The following is a 21,917-nucleotide window of genomic DNA, read 5'->3' on the forward strand; positions in this document are numbered from 1 at the left end:
GGAATCATAGGCTAAGGGTTGCCACAAGAACAGTTTTTAGCTCCTTGTACTGTACCCGGGACACTGATACCTTTTTTTTTTCTCTCAGCATCTATTTTAATGATAACTATCACTGTGCAGAGTATTTTTTTTTTGAACAACCACTTACATCAGCCTAAAGACCTGTTGGTGCAACTTGACCCTGAAGTGCTGCTCATATTGACCATTCCTCACAAAAGAAGCTTTAAGGGAGTTAAATCAGATTCCACAGAGATGGCGGCCTGGTCTTTTTCAGTTAGCATGATGTCATCATTTTTTCGATTGCCCAAAATACACATCTGTTTTCAGGTAAACGCAATATACTGTTCTTGTTCCGTTTTTGCTGCTAGCGTGGAAGTAGGCTACAGTGTTATTCCACGATGTGCCCGCCACCCAAACTTGTAGTTCTAATGTCAATGTGCAGTTTGTAATAAAAAAAAAAACTTTCAGTGCGCTCTGATGATGTTCAGTGGTACGGTAGTGTGTTTTAGTAACAGCGTGCATTTCCTCACCCCAGGCCTATAGAGAACAGTCCCCCATCACCCATGTTCTTCAAGGTGAAGAAGACCCAGGAAGTGTCCCAGCCCTCTCAGAATGGGGAGTGCGCCCCCCAGAGGCCAGACAGGAGACAGCAGAATAGCTCCCAGCAACACCTGCAGGAGGACCCCCAACACGACGCGGGGGGCAGTGAGAGTGAGGGGGGGAGTCTACCCCCACCCTTCCCCGAGGAAGACCCAGAGAGGATGAAGCACAGTAAGCTTACCCCAACACCCCTCTGCTGCAGCCCTGCTACAAGTCTGCTAGTTTTTAAAAGCACACAGCTTATCTTCCAGGGTATCCTCAGGATAAGCACAACAGTCAAATATACGTTGTCTGCACACTGAATTAAAGATGGATTTAGAATAAAAAGCCATTTTCAAGTCAGACAGGATTCCTCAGTGGGCATGCCCTTATGTGATGAAAACTAGAGAACTTTGAATAGCTTTTAACAACCAATTACTTAAATATTTTTCTTCATGTTCTGAGCAGCTTTGCTGGGATTACCAGGTGCTTATTGCAGTCATGTACATTCAAAACGCAGAGCTGTGGTGTAAGGTCTAGGTTTCTTTACAGAGGTGACTTCTTATGGCAAACACTGCACAATAACACTGAAAACGTAAAGAAAGGAAGATATGAAGGAATGGAGGACTGTCTCTTTAAAGCAGGACCATTTCAGTGGCATTTCTCCATTTGAGGGCAGGTCATTGAGCCACTGTGTGGTTGCTGGTGGCGACGGCTTGTTCTCTTCGCCACACACACACACACACACACAAACACTAGAAGGCGCATACTGTGAGGGTGCTATTTATGGCTTTTGTTTGGGTACACTCTCCCCTCGTTTTGTCGTTCTCTGGCGGAGCCTGCAGAGAACGCCAGCGTGTGTGTGTGTGTGTGTGTGAGAGAGAGAGAGAGAGTGTATGCAAGCATTTATGTGCGGGATTGGTGTGTGTGTGTGTGTGTGTGAGAGAGAGTGTGTGTGCATGCACTTCTGTGCGGGGCCGGTGTGTCTGAGTCAGACACTGCGTTCGGGGTCTGAGAAGTGCCGTAACAGTTTGTGTGGGCGATAGTGGTGTGATCAAGAGAGCCGCTACACAGCAGAACACCAAAACCTCTCACGGCCATCCGTCCATCCGGACGCCTGACCCCAGTAGGACCGCAGGCCCGTGGTGTGAGCGCTTCCCCAGCTCTGTCGCCTCGATGGAGATAAACGACACTGAGCTGGAGGAACACATGGATAACAGGTGGTCACATATGATGCAGCATCATATGTGAGCTTCGGTGGCTGATTAGAAAGACAGCAGGCAAAGTCCATTAGGCCTGGAGCCAGTTGTGAGCAATAGAATTGGACGTGCAGTATGATTTTGCCATTTAGTGTAGTACACCGACATTTAGGACACTCGACAGGCACGTGCCCTGGTAAGTAGCCACTTTCTGAGTGTGTGGAATTTTTGCTGTTGGAGATTGGAAGAGGGTGACAATAGTGGTGTGTGTGATGACAGTAGTGGTGGTGACAGTAGTGGTGTGTGTGGTGACAGTAGTGGTGGTGACAGTAGTGGTATGTGTGGTGACAGTAGTGGTATGTGTGGTGACAGTAGTGGTTGTGACAGATGTGGTGTGTGGTAACAGTAGTGGTGGTGACAGTAGTGGTATGTGTGGTGACAGTAGTGGTATGTGTGGTGACAGTAGTGGTGTGTGGTGACAGTAGTGGTGTGTGTGGTGACAGTAGTGGTGTGTGTGGTGACAGTAGTGGTATGTGTGGTGACAGTAGTGGTGTGTGGTGACAGTAGTGGTTGTGACAGTAGTGGTGTGTGTGATGACAGTGGTGGTGACAGTAGTGGTGTGTAGTGACAGTAGTGGTGGTGACAGTAGTGGTGTGTGTGGTGACAGTAGTGGTGGTGACAGTAGTGGTGTGTGTGGTGACAGTAGTGGTGGTGACAGTAGTGGTGTGTGTGGTGACAGTAGTGGTGGTGACAGTAGTGGTGTGTGTAGTGACAGTAGTGGTGGTGACAGTAGTGGTGTGTGTGGTGACAGTAGTGGTGTGTGTGGTGACAGTAGTGGTGGTGACAGTAGTGGTGTGTGTAGTGACAGTAGTGGTGGTGACAGTAGTGGTGTGTGTAGTGACAGTAGTGGTGTGTGGTGACAGTAGTGGTGTGTGTAGTGACAGTAGTGGTGTGTGGTGACAGTAGTGGTGGTGACAGTAGTGGTGTGTGATGACAGTATTGGTGTGTGGTGACAGTAATGTGTGTGATGACAGTATTGGTGTGTGGTGACAGTAATGTGTGTGATGACAGTAGTGGTGTGTGTGATGACAGTAGTGGTGGTGACAGTAGTGGTGTGTGGTGACAGTAGTGGTGTGTGTGGTGACAGTAGTGGTGTGTGGTGACAGTAGTGGTGTGTGTGGTGACAGTAGTGGTGTGTGTGGTGACAGTAGTGGTGTGTGTGATGACAATAGTGGTGGTGACAGTAGTGGTGTGTGTGGTGACAGTAGTGTGTGTGATGACAGTAGTGGTGTGTGGTGACAGTAGTGTGTGTGGTGACAGTAGTGGTGTGTGGTGACAGTAGTGTGTGTGATGACAGTAGTGGTGTGTGTGATGACAGTAGTGGTGTGTGTGATGACAGTAGTGGTGTGTGTGGTGACAGTAGTAGTATGTGTGATGACAGTAGTGGTGTGTGTTGACAGTAGTGGTGACAGTAGTGGTGTGTGATGACAGTAGTGGTGTGTGGTGACAGTAGTGTGTGTGATGACAGTAGTGGTGTGTGTGATGACAGTAGTGGTGTGTGTGGTGACAGTAGTAGTATTTGTGGTGACAGTAGTGGTGTGTGTTGACAGTAGTGGTGTGTGTGGTGACAGTAGTGGTGTGTGTGATGACAGTAGTGGTGTGTGTTGACAGTAGTAGTGTGTGTGTGATGACAGTAGTGGTGTGTGTAGTGACAGTAGTAGTATTTGTGGTGACAGTAGTGTTGTGTGTTGACAGTAGTGGTGTGTGTGGTGACAGTAGTGTGTGTGATGACAGTAGTGGTGTGTGTGGTGACAGTAGTAGTATGTGTGGTGACAGTAGTGGTGTGTGTGGTGACAGTAGTGGTGTGTGTAGTGACAGTAGTGGTGTGTGTAGTGACAGTAGTGGTGTGTGTGATGACAGTAGTGGTGTGTGTGGTGACAGTAGTGGTATGTGTGGTGACCGTAGTGGTATGTGTGGTGACAGTAGTGGTGTGTGGTGAAAGTAGTGGTGTGTGTGGTGACAGTAGTAGTGTGTGGTGAAAGTAGTGGTGTGTGGTGACAGTAGTAGTGTGTGGTGATAGTAGTGGTGTGTGATGACAGTAGTGGTGTGTGTGGTGAAAGTAGTGGTGTGTGTGGTGAAAGTAGTGGTGTGTGTAGTGACAGTAGTGGTGTGTGTGATGACAGTAGTGGTGTGTGGTGAAAGTAGGGGTGTGTGTGGTGACAGTAGTGGTGTGTGATGACAGTAGTGGTGTGTGTGGTGAAAGTAGTGGTGTGTGATGACAGTAGTGGTGTGTGTGGTGAAAGTAGTGGTGTGTGATGATAGTAGTGGTGTGTGTGGTGATAGTAGTGGTGTGTGTGGTGATAGTAGTGGTGTGTGTGGTGAAAGTAGGGGTGTGTGTGGTGACAGTAGTGGTGTGTGTGGTGACAGTAGTAGTATGTGTGGTGACAGTAGTGGTGTGTGTGGTGACAGTAGTGGTGTGTGTAGTGACAGTAGTGGTGTGTGTGATGACAGTAGTGGTGTGTGTTGACAGTAGTGGTGTGTGTGGTGACAGTAGTGGTATGTGTGGTGACCGTAGTGGTATGTGTGGTGACAGTAGTGGTATGTGTGGTGAAAGTAGTGGTGTGTGTGGTGACAGTAGTAGTGTGTGGTGAAAGTAGTGGTGTGTGGTGACAGTAGTGGTGTGTGATGACAGTAGTGGTGTGTGTGGTGACAGTAGTAGTATGTGTGGTGACAGTAGTGGTGTGTGTGGTGACAGTAGTGGTGTGTGTAGTGACAGTAGTGGTGTGTGTGATGACAGTAGTGGTGTGTGTTGACAGTAGTGGTGTGTGTGGTGACAGTAGTGGTATGTGTGGTGACCGTAGTGGTATGTGTGGTGACAGTAGTGGTATGTGTGGTGAAAGTAGTGGTGTGTGTGGTGACAGTAGTAGTGTGTGGTGAAAGTAGTGGTGTGTGGTGACAGTAGTGGTGTGTGATGACAGTAGTGGTGTGTGTGGTGACAGTAGTAGTATGTGTGGTGACAGTAGTGGTGTGTGTGGTGACAGTAGTGGTGTGTGTAGTGACAGTAGTGGTGTGTGTAGTGACAGTAGTGGTGTGTGTGATGACAGTAGTGGTGTGTGTGGTGACAGTAGTGGTATGTGTGGTGACCGTAGTGGTATGTGTGGTGACAGTAGTGGTGTGTGGTGAAAGTAGTGGTGTGTGTGGTGACAGTAGTAGTGTGTGGTGAAAGTAGTGGTGTGTGGTGACAGTAGTAGTGTGTGGTGATAGTAGTGGTGTGTGATGACAGTAGTGGTGTGTGTGGTGAAAGTAGTGGTGTGTGTGGTGAAAGTAGTGGTGTGTGTAGTGACAGTAGTGGTGTGTGTGATGACAGTAGTGGTGTGTGGTGAAAGTAGGGGTGTGTGTGGTGACAGTAGTGGTGTGTGATGACAGTAGTGGTGTGTGTGGTGAAAGTAGTGGTGTGTGATGACAGTAGTGGTGTGTGTGGTGAAAGTAGTGGTGTGTGATGATAGTAGTGGTGTGTGTGGTGATAGTAGTGGTGTGTGTGGTGATAGTAGTGGTGTGTGTGGTGAAAGTAGGGGTGTGTGTGGTGACAGTAGTGGTGTGTGTGGTGACAGTAGTAGTATGTGTGGTGACAGTAGTGGTGTGTGTGGTGACAGTAGTGGTGTGTGTAGTGACAGTAGTGGTGTGTGTGATGACAGTAGTGGTGTGTGTTGACAGTAGTGGTGTGTGTGGTGACAGTAGTGGTATGTGTGGTGACCGTAGTGGTATGTGTGGTGACAGTAGTGGTATGTGTGGTGAAAGTAGTGGTGTGTGTGGTGACAGTAGTAGTGTGTGGTGAAAGTAGTGGTGTGTGGTGACAGTAGTGGTGTGTGATGACAGTAGTGGTGTGTGTGGTGAAAGTAGTGGTGTGTGTGGTGAAAGTAGTGGTGTGTGTAGTGACAGTAGTGGTGTGTGTGATGACAGTAGTGGTGTGTGGTGAAAGTAGGGGTGTGTGTGGTGACAGTAGTGGTGTGTGGTGACAGTAGTGGTGTGTGATGACAGTAGTGGTGTGTGTGGTGAAAGTGGTGGTGTGTGATGACAGTAGTGGTGTGTGTGGTGAAAGTAGTGGTGTGTGTGGTGAAAGTAGTGGTGTGTGTAGTGACAGTAGTGGTGTGTGTGATGACAGTAGTGGTGTGTGGTGAAAGTAGGGGTGTGTGTGGTGACAGTAGTGGTGTGTGATGACAGTAGTGGTGTGTGTGGTGAAAGTAGTGGTGTGTGATGACAGTAGTGGTGTGTGTGGTGAAAGTAGTGGTGTGTGATGATAGTAGTGGTGTGTGTGGTGATAGTAGTGGTGTGTGTGGTGATAGTAGTGGTGTGTGTGGTGAAAGTAGGGGTGTGTGTGGTGACAGTAGTGGTGTGTGATGATAGTAGTGGTGTGTGTGGTGATAGTAGTGGTGTGTGTGGTGATAGTAGTGGTGTGTGTGGTGAAAGTAGTGGTGTGTGGTGACTTGGTGAGATGTTTGAGCTCTTGCTGCTCTCTTTTCTCCATTTGAGCTAGGGAGGAAGCAAAAGACTCCCAAAAAGTTCACCGGGGAGCAGCCCTCCATCTCTGGGACATTTGGCTTGAAAGGTAGAAGCACACACACACACACACACACACACACACACACACACACACACACACACATTTCCCTCCTTTTACAATTTGAGATGAGTTGTACTTTAACGTGACTGTTTGTTGAGGCGTCCTAGCCATGCGGTTGTAATTCACAGTCCTCTCTTCCGTGCTGTAATTGGCGCTATGCTAATCGCACCATTAGAGAAGTGTTTCATATCCTGTTGGAGCATGCCTGTGATTCTCACAGCCACAGTGCCAGGATGCACTGCGGTAGTAGATCTGGTTACACGCAGGACTCAACCGTCAGAACCGACATGGTGGGAGTGTTTGACAGGAACTCTTCATCCCATTACTTGACTTCCATATTTAAACATGGAGATGTTATTAAGGTCAGTTAGCTGAGGTTCCTGCTCAAGGCTAAGGTGTAGAAACCAGTTGCAAGTGCAGTTCACTAGCAGTAGCCTGTGGGTGGGTGCAGAGGGCTATCTCCATAGGCTGGGGATATAGATCTATGAATGCACCTCTACCCTCTTCGTGTCCATGCTACATATTAGCATTTCTATCGGTCTACTACTTATCTGCTGTGCTTCTCTGTGTTGGCTGTTGTATTGAGTGATGTTATGTTGTGGTGAACTTCATGGTCTCTTGCAGGGATGAATAAGGCGGAGGAGAAGATGAAGGCGGGGAGGGCAAAGCGGTCAGAGGGGGCGCTGTTCAATGAGGAGCCCCAGAGGAAGCAAACAAACCCAGTTAAAGACAGGAGAGAACCTCCCTCCCACAGCCAAGGTAAAAAAAAAAAGTGCCCCGCCTCTCCTCTCTCTCTCTCTCTTTCTCTCTCTCTCTCTCTCTCTCGTATCTTGGGGTGGGGGGTTTCTCCTGTCCACTGTAGCTCTTATCTCATACAGACCTGCGTTTGTCCTCCTTAGCGGTGCCTGCAGAAGCCCAGTGGCAGCAGACCATCTTGGAGCGAGGAGAGGTCTCCTGCCCCACCTGCTCCGTAGTCACCCGCAAGACTGTCCCCGGCCTTAAGAAGCATATGGAGATCTGTCAAAAGGTCAGGGGTCAAGCCAACTGCCAATTAATGTACTTAGCCAGGGAGGTGCCGTGCTCTTCATGTAACCGCTCGATAAAAGCAACTGCCCTGCTACGTTTTCAAATGAACATTAATTTCACTCTCTCGGGCCCCATCTGTTCATCATTCCCATGGTGGCTGTATGTGGCCCAGTAATGTGTAGCAGTTCCTACAAAGGTGCGAGTGGTTCAGCTCTTTTATGGCAGTTATGCCATCAGGCAGAGGCCATTGGGACGACGCTGCTTTCTGCCCTTGGTGCGCTGAATCTTCTGTGCAATCTGTCGAGCTGCTAGCGTAGGTCACGTTGTAAATGTATTAGAAGCTACACCTGACTCAACAAAGATCTAATCAGGGTGTGAAGAGGAGAGGGAGGGGGGGGTTAAGGATGCTTCAAACAGCGGGTCTCGTAGTTATTTTTCTAAGAATCTGCACTCAAACGGTTTGTGACAAACATTTCATCTTGTTGACTTCCCTCAGTGTGTAGTGTGTGACATCTGCTGTGATGTGATGGTGATGCTGTCACAGCGCACCATCAGTGCTGTCAGAACCGAGTGTTGGGCCTCATCGCCTCATTGGGTCGCCTCCATCTTTCATCTGTTGTCTGAAAATTTGCCTCTGTAGTTATCGATGGTCCAAACAAATATAAACCGCTGGAAGGCCCCACCTTCTCTCCATACAGGATATCTGCTTGTGTGTCAGGCATAACGGGACGCCTTTGGCGATGGCCAGAGCGTTATTTTAAAATCATTAGCCTCTGTGCTAGCCCTGTACACAGATCAGGATGATTAATTTATCTCAGTCAATCCAATAAACAGCTCTATGCTCTAGCCTCATGGCTGGTGTTGAGGCATATCACTTGTCCACCCTTTCCCAGCAGTTTATTACTAATCCAGAGTAGAAAAGTGCACCAGTGTGCAGAATGCTTCAGGCATACTATTAGACAGCTCTCTCAGGACCCCGAGCGAAGGGCCAGGGGAGCTGTTAGAAGTGCACTATTGACTGGGCAGCTGTGAGCTCAGTGGGAAGTAACCGGTGAAGACCTTTAGGACATTAAGCTTTCCCCATAGCCTGCTTCTATAAATGTAGGGGAACATGCATTAAGTGCTCATTGATGTGCTTATTGTAGATCGTATGTACTTTGTAGTTCGCCTTGCTTATACAAAGATTAAAGAATTGAAAAACCGGTACCTCAGCATATACCCCAGTGAATCACTTTTGTGTTTTGTATGTTTGATCAATTTTTGATCGAGTCAACTATAAAGGTCTGTCGAAGTCATTAGCAGTGTGGTGCAGGGTGTCATTTGCTTTGTGGTGGCAGTAATGTTATTGTTATGGCACCGATCTGTCTGCATGAATACATACAGGCAGTTCTGTAAGTCACCAACCCCCCTCTAACACAGAATAATTAGCCCTACTGTGATAAACAAGGCCCCCTTCCTAACCACAAGGTCTGTTCTCCTTATTGCTCTAATTGGTGGTATATTCTTTCTTTATTGGTTGACATTTGTCAGGAAACCTTATATTTCTAATGTAGCAATTTTTCACTGGCATCATTACTGTTATGATTATGGATTTCATAACTTCCAGAGCCTGGAATTAAACCTTAACGTTGTCCAAATGCTAAAATGATAATCAGGACGACCCTCTGACTTCTGACCTGCTATTTGTTTGTTTGTTTTCCAGCTTCAGGATGCACTGAAATGTCAACAGTGTCACAAGCAGTTTAGATCCAAAGCAGGTCTCAATTACCATGTTATGGCTGAACATACCACCAAGGTAAGGGTGTGTGTGTGTGTGTGTGTGTGTGTGTGTGTGTGTGTGTAGACAGACCTACGCTACACTCTCAAATGACTGTTACTATTTTGGATGGAAAACTGGGATTCATGAATGAAAAAATGAACAAAGGGGAAAAGAAAACCCCTGTGAGCCAATCATCTGTCATGTGCACCACTGCACGCTTGCACCAGGGTTGCACCAGCCTCTTTGTCCGTTTGCTGTCAAAAAATTCAGGGTAATTTTTTTTTAAGTCACTTTGTCCAACCACTGCAAATTCAGCTCTGTTTTCAATGTAACTTTCACCTCATATATGTACTACGAGCAATAAATCAGTGGGGCTTTAATGCCTTTCTGCTCAGTGGAGCTTCGCCTAGAGGGAGATGCCCCTCAGGGATGTATGAGGATGCTCACACCACCTCACCAGAACTCCAGTGAGCCGATCCAGGCACCTAGGGAATAAATTATGCACAAGCGTGCATCTCTAAACTACTGTTAAACATTAATGAGCTCAGGAACAGCAAAAGTCTGTTTTGTTATTGGTGTGCACATGTTTGTGTGTGCGTGTGTGAGATGTGCGTGCACTAGGGCATGGCTTTCTGGAAGTGTACAATGTACATCTCGTGTGGGTCACGCAGAGGAAAAAGACCTTTCTTTCCTCAGCTTCTCATTGGCCAGCACCCCCCCCCCCCCCACCCCCCCCAATGATCTCTTTACCCGTACTGCTGTGATTGGTCCAAAAAATGTGCCCCGTTCTGATTCCGGGGGAAGATGTCCCTCGCCTTTCTCCCCATTTCCCTTTTTACTTTTGTCTCCTTCTTTTGAAGCGTCTGATATTGGAACTAATGATCTGCAGGCTCTGACAGAACTAATGGAGCCATGTGCCTACTGTAGGAGACAGGAACGCTGCACGATGATCGTGACGCGATGCGGGGGGTGGGGTTTCCCCCTGGAGAGACCCTGGCCTTACGCGTTTTGTCCCCATTAAAAATCATGCCGGTTTCATTTGGTCAGTGGCAGTGTCTGGTTAGAGACTGGTGTGTTGGACAGTGCTGCTGTAGACAGCAGAGCGTTCAATGGTGTGTGTGTCTGTGTGTGCGTGCCTGGTTTTACTCTCTGTATAAAAAGAAATAATGGGGGTGTAATGATGTCTCCATAAGGTGAAACGGTCTCTTTTCCCTACTAAATGACCAACAGGAAAAAAAACAGAGACACATTTCAATTCTGGTTTCTAAGGTTATCGCTGTGTTCAAATGAAGGCGTAGCAGTACATACTGTAGCTACAGCCTGGTGGAACCTGTTTTTTTCAGATATCCCTAATTTGTCCTTAAAATGTCTTTTAAGTGCACTACAACATGTCTAATTTTTTCTCTGCTCTCCTGTGGTTCCCTAATTCTTTTATTTTTTTCATCTATTTTTTTGGATTGGAAGGAAATAAAGCTATTAAGACAATGGACGTCTTTGACAGTGGTTGTAAATATAGTGTGAGGTCCCTGTGCAAGTCTGTAACGTTTTTCTCTTCCTTGACTGTGTGACTGGAGCAGCAGTTTGACTCTAGGTGCCACACAGTTGTTGGGGCTTGTTTAGGTGGAACACTAATGTGTTACACTTTATTTGTTCCCCCTCTAGCAGCCCTCTGGGAATGAGAATGTGGGAGAGCAGGAGCAGGAGGAGAGAGAGAGACTCCGCAGAGTTCTCAAACAGATGGGGAGAATCAAGTGTCCCAGTGAGGTAGGACACACACACACACACGCACGCACACGCTTTCTCTTTTTCTCTCACTCTCACCCAGTCACGATCACACCTACGTCTGCCATCCTTTGTCCCGTGTCCTTATTTCCTATTTTCTCTCTCTTCCCATCCCTCTGTCTTCCTCTCATTCTCTCACTCACTCTCTCTCTCTCTTCCTGACTTGTCATGCTGCCCGCATGCACATCGTAGCTCTGTTTTCAATTACTCTTCCGCAGTGAGGAATGAGACAGAGCTCGTGGCTTTTTCCATTTTCCACTCCCTACCGCAATCACTTTTCCTCCTCATTCCAGAAGTAACGTACTCTCGCAGAGGGATTGTGCACAACCTGGCAACCCTCTTCCCCCTCATTCAATGTTGTATCAACACACACACACACACACATACACACACACTGGAAATGTAGGAGTTCTTTAGAATGACCTGGGATTACACATAAATGGCATGTGATCGTCGTAAAACTCAAAGATAAATAAAGACTTGTTTCTTCATTTCATTTAATGAACGTCACATGCTCTGTTACACCCTTACTGAACAGAGTTAAAGCAATCAAGGTCATTAAGTATGTGAAGTCATAAATGTTTAATAACTCGTGCCACCACTTATAAGCAGACGCTGTAGCTGCAGTTCAGTGCGTAATCCAGTTTGACTGCGTAGGTTTGGCGTGATCCTCCATCGCTGGTTACGTATACTGCAGCTGCGTCTCGGTGTGCAGAAGTGGTGCTTGTTTGGCCTGCTTTAGATCACACTGCAGTTTTCACTGGGATTGAGATCAGCACTCGCTAAAGTCTACCACTGTATATTTATGCGTTTTGGAAAACTCTCATATACTGCAAGGCGTTCTTTTTAGTTTCAGATCAGACAGACATGCCCTGACATTCTGCTTAGAATTTCATCTTACATCTTGGAATTCACGATCTCTCTGATTTATTGCAAGCTATCATTGCCCAGAGGCAGCAAAACAGCCCCACACCATCAGACTTTACACGGCAACTAAAGTGGTCACATGTGCAGCCATTTTTTCCAAACTGCATGACTTAAAATTTCACATGCCTGCATTCACGATGGTCGTTGGGCGCTTCAGTGGCCCTTTGGCGCAGACAGTGTCAGCCCGCGCTTTGATCATGATCTACGTACCCGCACGCTGACGATGAAACGTGTACAACAAGTCCGGAGACCACAGTGCGAAGGGGCCTGTGGCTGATGAGGGGGCAGGATGTAGGGAGAGGAGAGGCCAATTAGGGGGCGTGTCTTAGGGTCAGCTGATGATGAGGGGGCAGGATGTAGGGAGAGGAGAGGCCAATTAGGGGGCGTGTCTTAGGGTCAGCTGATGAGGGGGCAGGATGTAGGGAGAGGAGAGGCCAATTAGGGGGCGTGTCTTAGGGTCAGCTGATGATGAGGGGGCAGGATGTAGGGAGAGGAGAGGCCAATTAGGGGGCGTGTCTTAGGGTCAGCTGATGATGAGGGGGCAGGATGTAGGGAGAGGAGAGGCCAATTAGGGGGCGTGTCTTAGGTTCAGCGCAGCCATTTGAGCCACTGACTTGTAGCCAATAACCAATAGACAGGTTCGGTACCAGAACCAATCCAAACCATTGTTGTCATTAGCATGGTCACGCTGTTGAATTTATTAAATGTCTTGCAGCTTTTAATCCTGCCAACTGCCATACTAAGCTAGTACTTCATGTTCTTTACATGCTAGCTAGCAGAAATGTGAAGCATCAAAAACAAACTCGGACGTTCAGTGTTGTGCTTGAACGCGTTAATGTATCGGTGAATTCTGAACTTGAACCTTTCAGTTTATAAACAATGAACGTGAACGCGAGCGGTGTTCAGTCTCGCAAGAGTGAACGCTGCTCACGTTTGTTGACAGTTTTACTGCACGCCGCATGGAGCTTCCGTAAACACAGCTCACGTAGTGAAAACGACAAGTTTGTTTGAGCATTTAAATACATTTTATGAACACGTGTGTGGGTACTGAGATGGAAACCCCCGTTTTTAAGCAAATTGTGCCCACCTGGTCTTAATGATGAATACTAGAAATTATTAAGAACTACGATGCAACAACCGCAAAGTTCATTCACGCAAATGAAGATCACATCAGTTTTTAAAGGACCTGCAGCGTTTCCCAAGAAGAAGTGGACAAGCGTGAAATGGATTACATTGTGGGCGATCTGCTGTATTAAAAAATTACTATGATAACTATGAATGTGAAATAGTTCATATTCATTAGTATGAACTGAACTTTGAACTAGTTCATTTTTAGCACAACACTGCTGACGTTGTTTCTGAAAAAGTTCATTGCTGAATTAGTATGAGTTTGTGTTAATGCTGAAAGCACTAAAGTCATTACTATAGTCATTACTAAAGACAATCAGATGTTTTTGTCCATTACAATAATAATGTTTTTATTAAATATGATGATAAACCAGCCTCATCTGGTGATGTGTACTGTTAGCTGAATTGTTAGCTTCATAATGCCACTTTCCCATCAGAACATAATGACGTTTTAGCACATATTGGTGCTTTCTTTAAAAATGACCATGGCCTGTTTTGTTGGTCACTACTATCAAATATCAAGTCATTGTCATTTGAGTCACTTGCCAATCTCTATATCAATGCAAAACTACAGTATGCAAATGATGACAACTGTCACCTACAAGGGCAAATGGGCTATTTGTACCTAAAACAACAAACAACAACCCCCCACCAAGTCAGTCTGGCAGTCTGGAGCCATGTCACCATTAAAACAACCCCATCCAGCCTTGTAGCTGGGATGAGGCTTTGAGGTTTGCTGATGTGTGTTTATGGATCGTCTCTAAATATAATGCTGTGTACATTTACCAGAAATCACGTTTTTGTTCAGTCTGTCCACAAACCACTGATCCATTTTGTAGTCTGTGTGGAACATCTAGGTAGTCTTTCCACTTGCAATGGCCAATAAAGTTTTTTTGTCAGTACGTTCCCTCCTGTTGAGTAGCACCCTTGTTCACGATGAATGCCTGATGAGTACAGATGTTTGAACGTGCAGGGAAGCCTCCTGATGCGTCTCTGTCCTAATGGGCATTGCTGTTCTTGGATGAAGTTCCTATGGGGTGTGCATTGATCTTTGCAGGAGGATGTACCTTACACGGAGTTTTTCTTCAGTTTGAAAGCTGTCTGTCTGTCTTTGGACTGTGGAACCGACTGGAGTCTCATTGGTGTTAATACATTTTGTTCCGGGCTGATTTAAATTCTGTTTTGGACATGTTGCACCATTTTGCACATATTATAGCAGATTTTAGATGTGAAAATCAGGAACCAATTTTTTGTGTGATGTGGCAGGGTAATCCAGCCACCAGTTTTAGGTACATGTATTTTTCCATAATGACTCTTTTAACCAAAGATATGGAACCCTGAATTGCTTTTTAAAATAAATATCAATTTATGCTCTAACCCCAAACCTAACCCCAACCTCAACCCTAACCCTATGACTTTGGAAAAGCAAATATCTAGGTATATAGATGTTCATCACATTTAAAGTGTTCATTGCATATGGAATTTGGTTTAAGAGGTAAGCTAAGGGTAGCTGTGAAGGAATAATCTGTAGTATCTGATAGATGTGGTCAGTGGTTGTGGAGGAGGAGAACTCTTTGAGGAAGTACATTATGAAGTTAGAGCACCTGAGGTGTTGGGTGTTTCACGAACGTGGAGGACAGCACAGGTGTGTGCACGGATGGGTCATGGCACTGCCACGTCTTGAAAAGTTGACCTAGACGGAATCAGTGGCACTGGGCATACGTTGACGGTGTCAGGGGAGGCTGGACATGGCCTTCGTCACCAAGGACGGCAGGTTTAATTTTTAGGGGTTAGGAAGTGTGTGGGGGCAGCGCAGTGGGTAGAAATAAGGAGATGAACTCAGCGTGTGTTGTTGGTGTAGTGTGTAAAGCCCATGTGGAACTGGTGGCATTGAGCGTGCACTAATGGTTTTCAGACTCACTCACAATGTGGATTTATGTTTAAAGAGATTTTGTATGTGGTTTGGAAGTGATGGGTGGGGCTGGGCTGCCAGTTCCCACTGAGACTTCTTGAGGTTTCATGAACTTAATTCAGCGAAACTCCGACAAAAGGAGGGAGATGTCTGCCTGATGACCCCTGTGAAGAGCCTGCAAGTTTGTGGTTTCTGTTATAAAGTGTGTGGGCCGTACTAGTAATTTACAGCAGAGCGGTTCAAGCATTCTAAATAATAATTGTATATCAAAACTGAAATTGGGAAATATATTGCAGGATATCATAATCAAATTTAAAGAATTAACATGAATGAAACAATAGTTTTCAACGTGCATACTAATCAAAGAAAGATGTCTGCTGATGTAGCTAGCTGAAACCTGAAAGCCAGCTTTGAGCACTCTCTCTCTCTTTTTTTTTTCACTCTCTCACTCTCACTCTATATTTTGTCTATAATAATCTCTAACTCTTTAACTGTTTCCTTGTCTATAACTCTTCTGCCTGTCTCTCTTTCTCTCCTGTCTATTACTCTCTTCTCTCTGACTGTCTCTCTCTCTGACTATAACTCTTCTCTTTGACTCTCTCTCTCTCTCTCTCTCTCTCTCTCTCTCTCTCTCTCTCTCTCTCTCTCTCTCTCTCTCTCTCTGCTCACACACCTGCAGGGCTGCTCTGCCCATTTCTCCAGTCTGATGGGCTATCAGTACCATCAGAAGCGCTGCGGTCAGGAGCTGTCAGAAGCCGAGAAGCCTGTGTTCCTGTGCCAGCACTGTGGCAAGACGTACCGCTCCAAAGCCGGCCGAGACTACCACGTGCGCTCGGAGCACCCCTCCCCCGCTGCCTTCGCCCTTCCCACACGTCCGGTGAGGCCGTGCTGTCCAGCAGAGGATGAGTGTGAAAATAAATGTGACAATAACATTCAATGGTAACATTTTGACTTCAAAGTGAAGAGTGGTATAAGGTGTACGTAGCCATTAATGACTTTAGCATGAAATTCAGATTTCAGGGTTTCTATTTTCAGTATTGAATTTCACTGAGCTTCTGTTTCTGCTAAGTTTGTTCTCTGAGAACAGATGTGAAGATTGAACTCTGTCAGTAAATGGGGGCAAACCGGGCCAGCTCGTATTGAGTTACCGGCCTCCTCCGAACTCACACCACAAGTTCTGCTGGCTGCATCCAGGTTCCTGCCACTGAGGAGGAGAAGCCGGAGTGCAGGAAGGAGAAAGAGCAGTCTCCTACGGAGAGGAGCACGGCGGAGAACATCCTGAGGAAGAGCCTGGCCAAGGCAAAGGAGAGGACGGAGGAGAAGAGGGAGGAGAAGAAAGAGGGGAAGGAGGAGAAGAAAGAGGAGAAGAAGGAGGTGCGGGCAGAGGCTGAGGAACTGCTGGATCTGGAGCGCACCCCCAGCGGCAGGGTGAGGAGACGCTCAGCCCAGGTGGCCGTCTTCCACCTGCAGGAGATCGCAGAGGACGAGCTGGCCAAGGACTGGGGCACGAAACGTCGCATCAAAGACGACCTCGTCCCCGACATCAAGAGGGTGAGCCAGGGAGGCTGTCCTCACCGACAGACCTTCAGGACGCTGCCGTGTATCCTACATGCACTGTATTCACTCCTTCTGTAATCTCTGTCTGTTTGTCTGTCCATTGTTATTTCGATGCTAATGGGTGTTTATGGTGCTGCCTCCCTTTGCCTCCTTTTAGCTAAACTACACACGACCAGGTCTCCCCAACTTTAGCCCCAAAAGCCTAGAGACGTGGAAGAATGAAGTGAAGGAGAAAGGCTTCATCTGTTGCCCCAATAGCGTAGGTGACCTGGTTAACCTTCACAAAATATACGCCCATGCAAAACAGTTCCCTTCCCAAATAAAGAAAAAGAATAGCGAAATGGATAACGAATCTCTGGATTCTTTCAAGTGTTCCTAGTGAGATATCATCCAAATATCAGTGTGGAAAGTTGTGTGTTTGCTGTGATTGGCACTAGCCTAACGTTCCCCCTGCTTCATGTCATTTGACAGAGCTGTGAGGCCATTTACTCCAGCGTGTCAGGTCTCAAGGCTCATCTGGCAAACTGCCTCAAGGTACAGTGGCATGTGCAGCTGCTCTTTGTCGGTGCGCCGCCGCTCGGACTCCTGGGATATGTCTCACGCCTGCAGGCTGCATAATTTAAAACCATTACATTTACATGTACAGCTAACACTCAAAATGACCGCTTTACATGGTAGTCTATCTTTGTCTTGATCAGATTATGGTCTCGTCACATTAAAGTTTGGTGATGGGTATAAAAACCAGTTTTAGCAAAGTGTACCTTAGCAGTAACGTTCTACCACACGCAGGGAGAAGGCAATGTGGGAAAGTATACCTGCTTGCTGTGCCAGAAGGAATTCAGCTCTGAGAGTGGAGTGAAATACCACATCAGCAAGACACACTCTCAGGTGAGCCACAAACACATGTGCGTGCGCACACACACACACACACACACACACACACACACATGAACACACACTGGAAAGCCTGGACGCTATCTCAGGCACAGCACAGAGTGTACACTGGCAAGCTCGGATGTATGCACACACACACACACACACACACACACACACACACACACACACACACACACACACACACACTTCATTTGACTCATCAGATGAGTGTGAATATGCATGGCCTGTCTATTGATATCACTTCCTCTTCCCCTGTGGACCTTTCATTTTGACTCACAGAACTGGTTTCGAGCATCTGGGCATGTGGTGCCTAACAGCAAGAGCAAAGAGCTGCAAAGCAACGGCTTGCAGAAAGACACGAAAAACGGAATGGCCGGCAAGAAGAGAGGCCGGAAACCCAAAGAACGCCCCTGCGAGACCGCCTCCGACCCAGCAAAGACTCTGAGCCCCGCTCCCGGAGCAGCCCCAGCCCCGCCCCCAGATCCCGCCCCAACGCCAACACCAGCCCAACCTCCAGCGGCCACTACCTTCAGCACTACCACGTCCCCAACGTCCACCCTTGAGGACGGTGGACGTGTGGCCCAAACCAGAGACACACAGCCCCCTGCCAAGAAGAGGGGAAAATCCAAGAAGGTGCAACACACAGAGTAATGTGACTGTCACTCACAGAGTAATGTGACTGTCACTCACAGAGTAATGTGACTGTCACACACAGAGTAACGTGACTGTCACACACAGAGTAACATGACTACAACTCCTTCCCCACCAGACAGGATGCTGTTAGTAACGCACCAGTACAGAAGTGAAACTAGGATAAGTCTCCGGCACTGAGGTGAAGGGTCACACAGAAGGCAGCGCTGACAGAGAGAAACAGAAGGAGGAGGAGAGCGAGAGATAACACAATTGGCTCTCGTATTAGTTTTACACTGATCTGTTTTTTAACCTGATATATACATATACAGTATATGTGTCTACTGGTATATACTGATATATAATAATAATCCTTTTTCTTTTCCTTTTCATTCCATTTTTAGAATTCATTTCACCAATTAAGCTACTCAGACAGTGGGGTTAATTGTAATCAACCACTTTATAATACATGCCACATATATATATATATATATATATATATATATATATATATATATATATATATATATATATATATATATATATATATATATATATATATATATATATATATATATATATATACACACACACACACAAAACATTTTGTAGAGCACAGATTGCAAACTTTTCAGGCTAATTTTTGGGGTAGCTAAGTGGACAAGTCTGTAGTTTCATCTTGTGTTTAAGAGGTTTTTTATTATTTAAATATATATATATCAAAGTTATTCAATTAGCATGGTGAGCTAATTTACAGCTGGTGTTTTTATCACGGATATACTGTATGGTGTATATATACAACATCTATAGCTATATATGAATACTGTATATACAGAGCAGTTCATTTTGTCCATCGTTTCCCAGCAAAGTTGGTCAAATATTTCTTTTTTTGTTTCCTTCAGTTTCTTTTTTGTTTTTTGGGTGGTCATCATTTCATGTGGGGTTAGTTCTGTTAAAGGCAGCTGGATTGTGGGTGGTGGGCAGAGTTAGATAGCTTTTGGAACAGTCTGCTTACAGTGCAATAGTGTTGCTTCTGTGATTTGTGTCTAGTCTCTTGCTCAGAGTCATAAGAGGACTAATCTTGCACCCATGTGTAACTCTTTCTCTATTTCCAGTAGATGTACTATACAACAGTTGGTCTTAGGTCATTGTTAAAACCCACAGCTTCTTGGAAAAAGGTTGTTTTAATATTGTGTCCTCTTATTTTATCAAAGTTACCAGTTTAAAAAGGCAGTTAGATTGAAAAGGACTTTTCAGTTCACACATAAATATAATTTGAGTAGAATGACTTCCAAGGTTTAACCTGAATCATATAAATCCTGAACAGCAAGAAATGACCAAGCTTCTCTAATATATAATAATCCCCATTGACATCTGTGATGTCATTAGTGCATACTCAAGCTAAAATCATAACTAAGATTTCATACACTTACTGCAGTTCATAAATGAGCACCTGACCACAAAAATTACTAAATTTCTTTTCTTACTTATAAAAGAGGTCATATGCTCAGTTATCTCAGCTAGATATATAAAGGTAAATAATTATTGTATCTTTTGTCAAAATGAAAAGTGTTCAGTATATGACCCTGAGCTGGTTTGTCTAGGGATTTAAATAGTTTCTATAGAAAGTCCCCGACATCTCTTTAATTCACTCTGAGGCATGGAGCAGTTTAAAGCTTAATGCATATAGACTGCACATGGAGACCTCAGTGACGGTATGCAATAGTGAGATTGTTTGACCCTGTGGGCAGTAATGGGTTTGGAACACACTGATCAGCACAGTCAGGATTATTAGTCCAGGATTTCAGTGATTAACATCAGAACCGAGGCTGAAAATCAGAGAGGATACACCGCAACTCTGTCTGATGTCTGATGATGATCCTGCACATTAACTAGTCCCAACATTCTGATTAAGGCCTATTAAAGGGGAAAAAATACTCAACTTGCACTTTAGCCCATCTTCCCCTCCCCCCCTCCTTATCTTGCACTTTGCAGGCACTGTTAAGCTTCCACTCCCCATAACCTCGACCTGAATCAAGTGGCTAAAGTTAGAGGGTGTCCTTTAGTGCTCTGGGACACACCGCCCCCCCCTGCCCGGATCCTAAACGGCACCAGTACAAGGGCAACAGCTAAGCTGATCTCAGACCTGCACGAAGAGGCATCTTCTGTCAGCTTCCACTGTGTGGGAGACATAGCGCTGGGTGCAAGGCCTGCTAGTCCTCCATGTCCCAGTGTATAAAACATGTCAAATGCGAGACAAAATTAAACTATTAAGCCATAAGTGTCCCTGCGAAGGTGACTTAAGGAAGCAGCGTGTCTTCCTTAGTTTGTATACAATGTTGAGGATTGAAAGGAAAACAAATTTTTTTTTTTTCAAAAGATGACTATTTATTCGAAGACCCAGATTATTCTAACTGAGGTACTTGAAACCATGAACAAATTGCCATACGAATTATTATCTGACCATAGGTCGCCAATAGAGAAAAATGCTAAATTATTAAATGTATATTTATACAATGTCTATTGAGCGAAATGTAATAAGCTCACTCAAAGTGGCACACCAAGTTTATTTTATACTTTCTTGTAAATATAATCTTAATAGCAATCTCATACTGTTTTGAGTACACTAGGGTTGAAATGTCAAGCTTAGGCAAAAGGTGCTAGTAGCCGTTCTACCTTAAGGACTGTTTGAGTGGGACGTAAACCTGTCGGTCTATTTTGCCATCAAGCCCTACTATATGGACATGTAATACCGTAGGGAATTTCATTTTAAAAATAATAATAAAATTAATACAAATTTATAAGATTGTTCTGTGGCTTTGGTACCACACTGTGGTTCCATATTGCACTCATGGAACAGTATACAACATTTGATTGGCTGCTGTTTGGTTCGGCTTCAGCTCAATGTCATAGAAAGAACCTTTTTGGTGAAAGGGCCACGCGGCATTAGTCTACGCATGTAATGCCGCTTGGTCAAAGAGTTTTGGAACATTACGGCATACGTTGTTTACTAGAAAACGGCAGCCAGTAGGCACATGCTATCTTGTTTCTCCAAAGCTGTTGTAACGTAGGTGAGGAGCACACCTTAGGTTTTGAAATGGTGTCTTGTCGAATGTATCTTTTGCCATGTTCCTAAATACTGTTTATTTGCTTTGTCATACTGAGTGATGTAACGGTCGGCATGGTAATTCTCTGTAGGGATATTATGTTATGTCTTCAGTTCAACAATCTGTCTTCCTAGATTATGTGGTGTACACATATGCAGCGGTTTGGGCTTATAATATGGCAACAGATTTTAATTTAAATTGACAGCAATACAACTTAATCCCTATATGTATCATCTTGGAGTTGAAGGCACTGTTTAGAGTTTAATTTCCAAAGCTTATTGCAAATCGTATATACTTTTTTTTTTTTGCTTGTTTGCTTCTTTCCTTGTGCCCACCTTTTAATAATTTTCATTATAGTTATGCTTTTCTATACAGTTTAAAGTACATGTTGAAAATGTCCTTTCTTAAAACAAAAGTGTGCGTCAATATGCGTGTGTGTGTGTGTGTGTGTGTGTGTGTGTGTGTGTGTGTGTGTGTGCGCATGCGCAAGTTGAGTGTGGATTTTCTGTATTTAGTGCACTTACTATCCCATGAAATAGGCTTGAATTTGAAGTGTTGGAGTGGTAATAGAGATTTTGGTGATCTTGGCTGTGCAGTGTGGCTTTTGTACCTGAGGGGATCTAGACAGAGACATCCCCTTTCAACTTTTTAAAATAGGTTTTCTTTTCATTGCTTGTTTCATATGTAATAACAATTTCAGAACTAAAAATTCAACACACAGATCCCTTTGATTATAAATAATATAAGTTTAAAATTGGCAGTAATAACGGAAAATTGGACAGAAAGATTGATT

General features: G+C 45.2%; 1 protein-coding gene across 4 annotated transcripts in view; it reads left to right on the forward strand.

Moving 5' to 3' along the window:
• The window catches only part of znf512b (zinc finger protein 512B), a 44,322-nt gene extending 25,835 nt beyond the window's left edge, over positions 1 to 18,487 (forward strand). For 3 of the 4 annotated variants that reach the window (XM_076995057.1, XM_076995060.1, XM_076995058.1), the window contains 12 exons: positions 536 to 771; positions 6,313 to 6,384; positions 7,024 to 7,158; positions 7,299 to 7,426; positions 9,128 to 9,220; positions 10,847 to 10,948; positions 15,613 to 15,810; positions 16,128 to 16,484; positions 16,648 to 16,749; positions 16,962 to 17,024; positions 17,280 to 17,378; positions 17,667 to 18,487. In XM_076995057.1, the coding sequence (XP_076851172.1) occupies positions 536 to 771; positions 6,313 to 6,384; positions 7,024 to 7,158; positions 7,299 to 7,426; positions 9,128 to 9,220; positions 10,847 to 10,948; positions 15,613 to 15,810; positions 16,128 to 16,484; positions 16,648 to 16,749; positions 16,962 to 17,024; positions 17,280 to 17,378; positions 17,667 to 18,038 (1,957 nt within the window). In that variant the 3' untranslated portion in view covers positions 18,039 to 18,487. The remainder of the gene's footprint in view (positions 1 to 535; positions 772 to 6,312; positions 6,385 to 7,023; positions 7,159 to 7,298; positions 7,427 to 9,127; positions 9,221 to 10,846; positions 10,949 to 15,612; positions 15,811 to 16,127; positions 16,485 to 16,647; positions 16,750 to 16,961; positions 17,025 to 17,279; positions 17,379 to 17,666) is intronic. The other variant, XM_076995059.1, reaches the window with a different exon arrangement.
• The last annotated feature ends 3,430 nt before the right edge of the window (positions 18,488 to 21,917 follow it).

The sequence above is a fragment of the Brachyhypopomus gauderio genome, unplaced genomic scaffold (assembly GCF_052324685.1).
Source record: "Brachyhypopomus gauderio isolate BG-103 unplaced genomic scaffold, BGAUD_0.2 sc175, whole genome shotgun sequence".
Classification (NCBI taxonomy): Eukaryota; Metazoa; Chordata; class Actinopteri; order Gymnotiformes; family Hypopomidae; genus Brachyhypopomus; species Brachyhypopomus gauderio.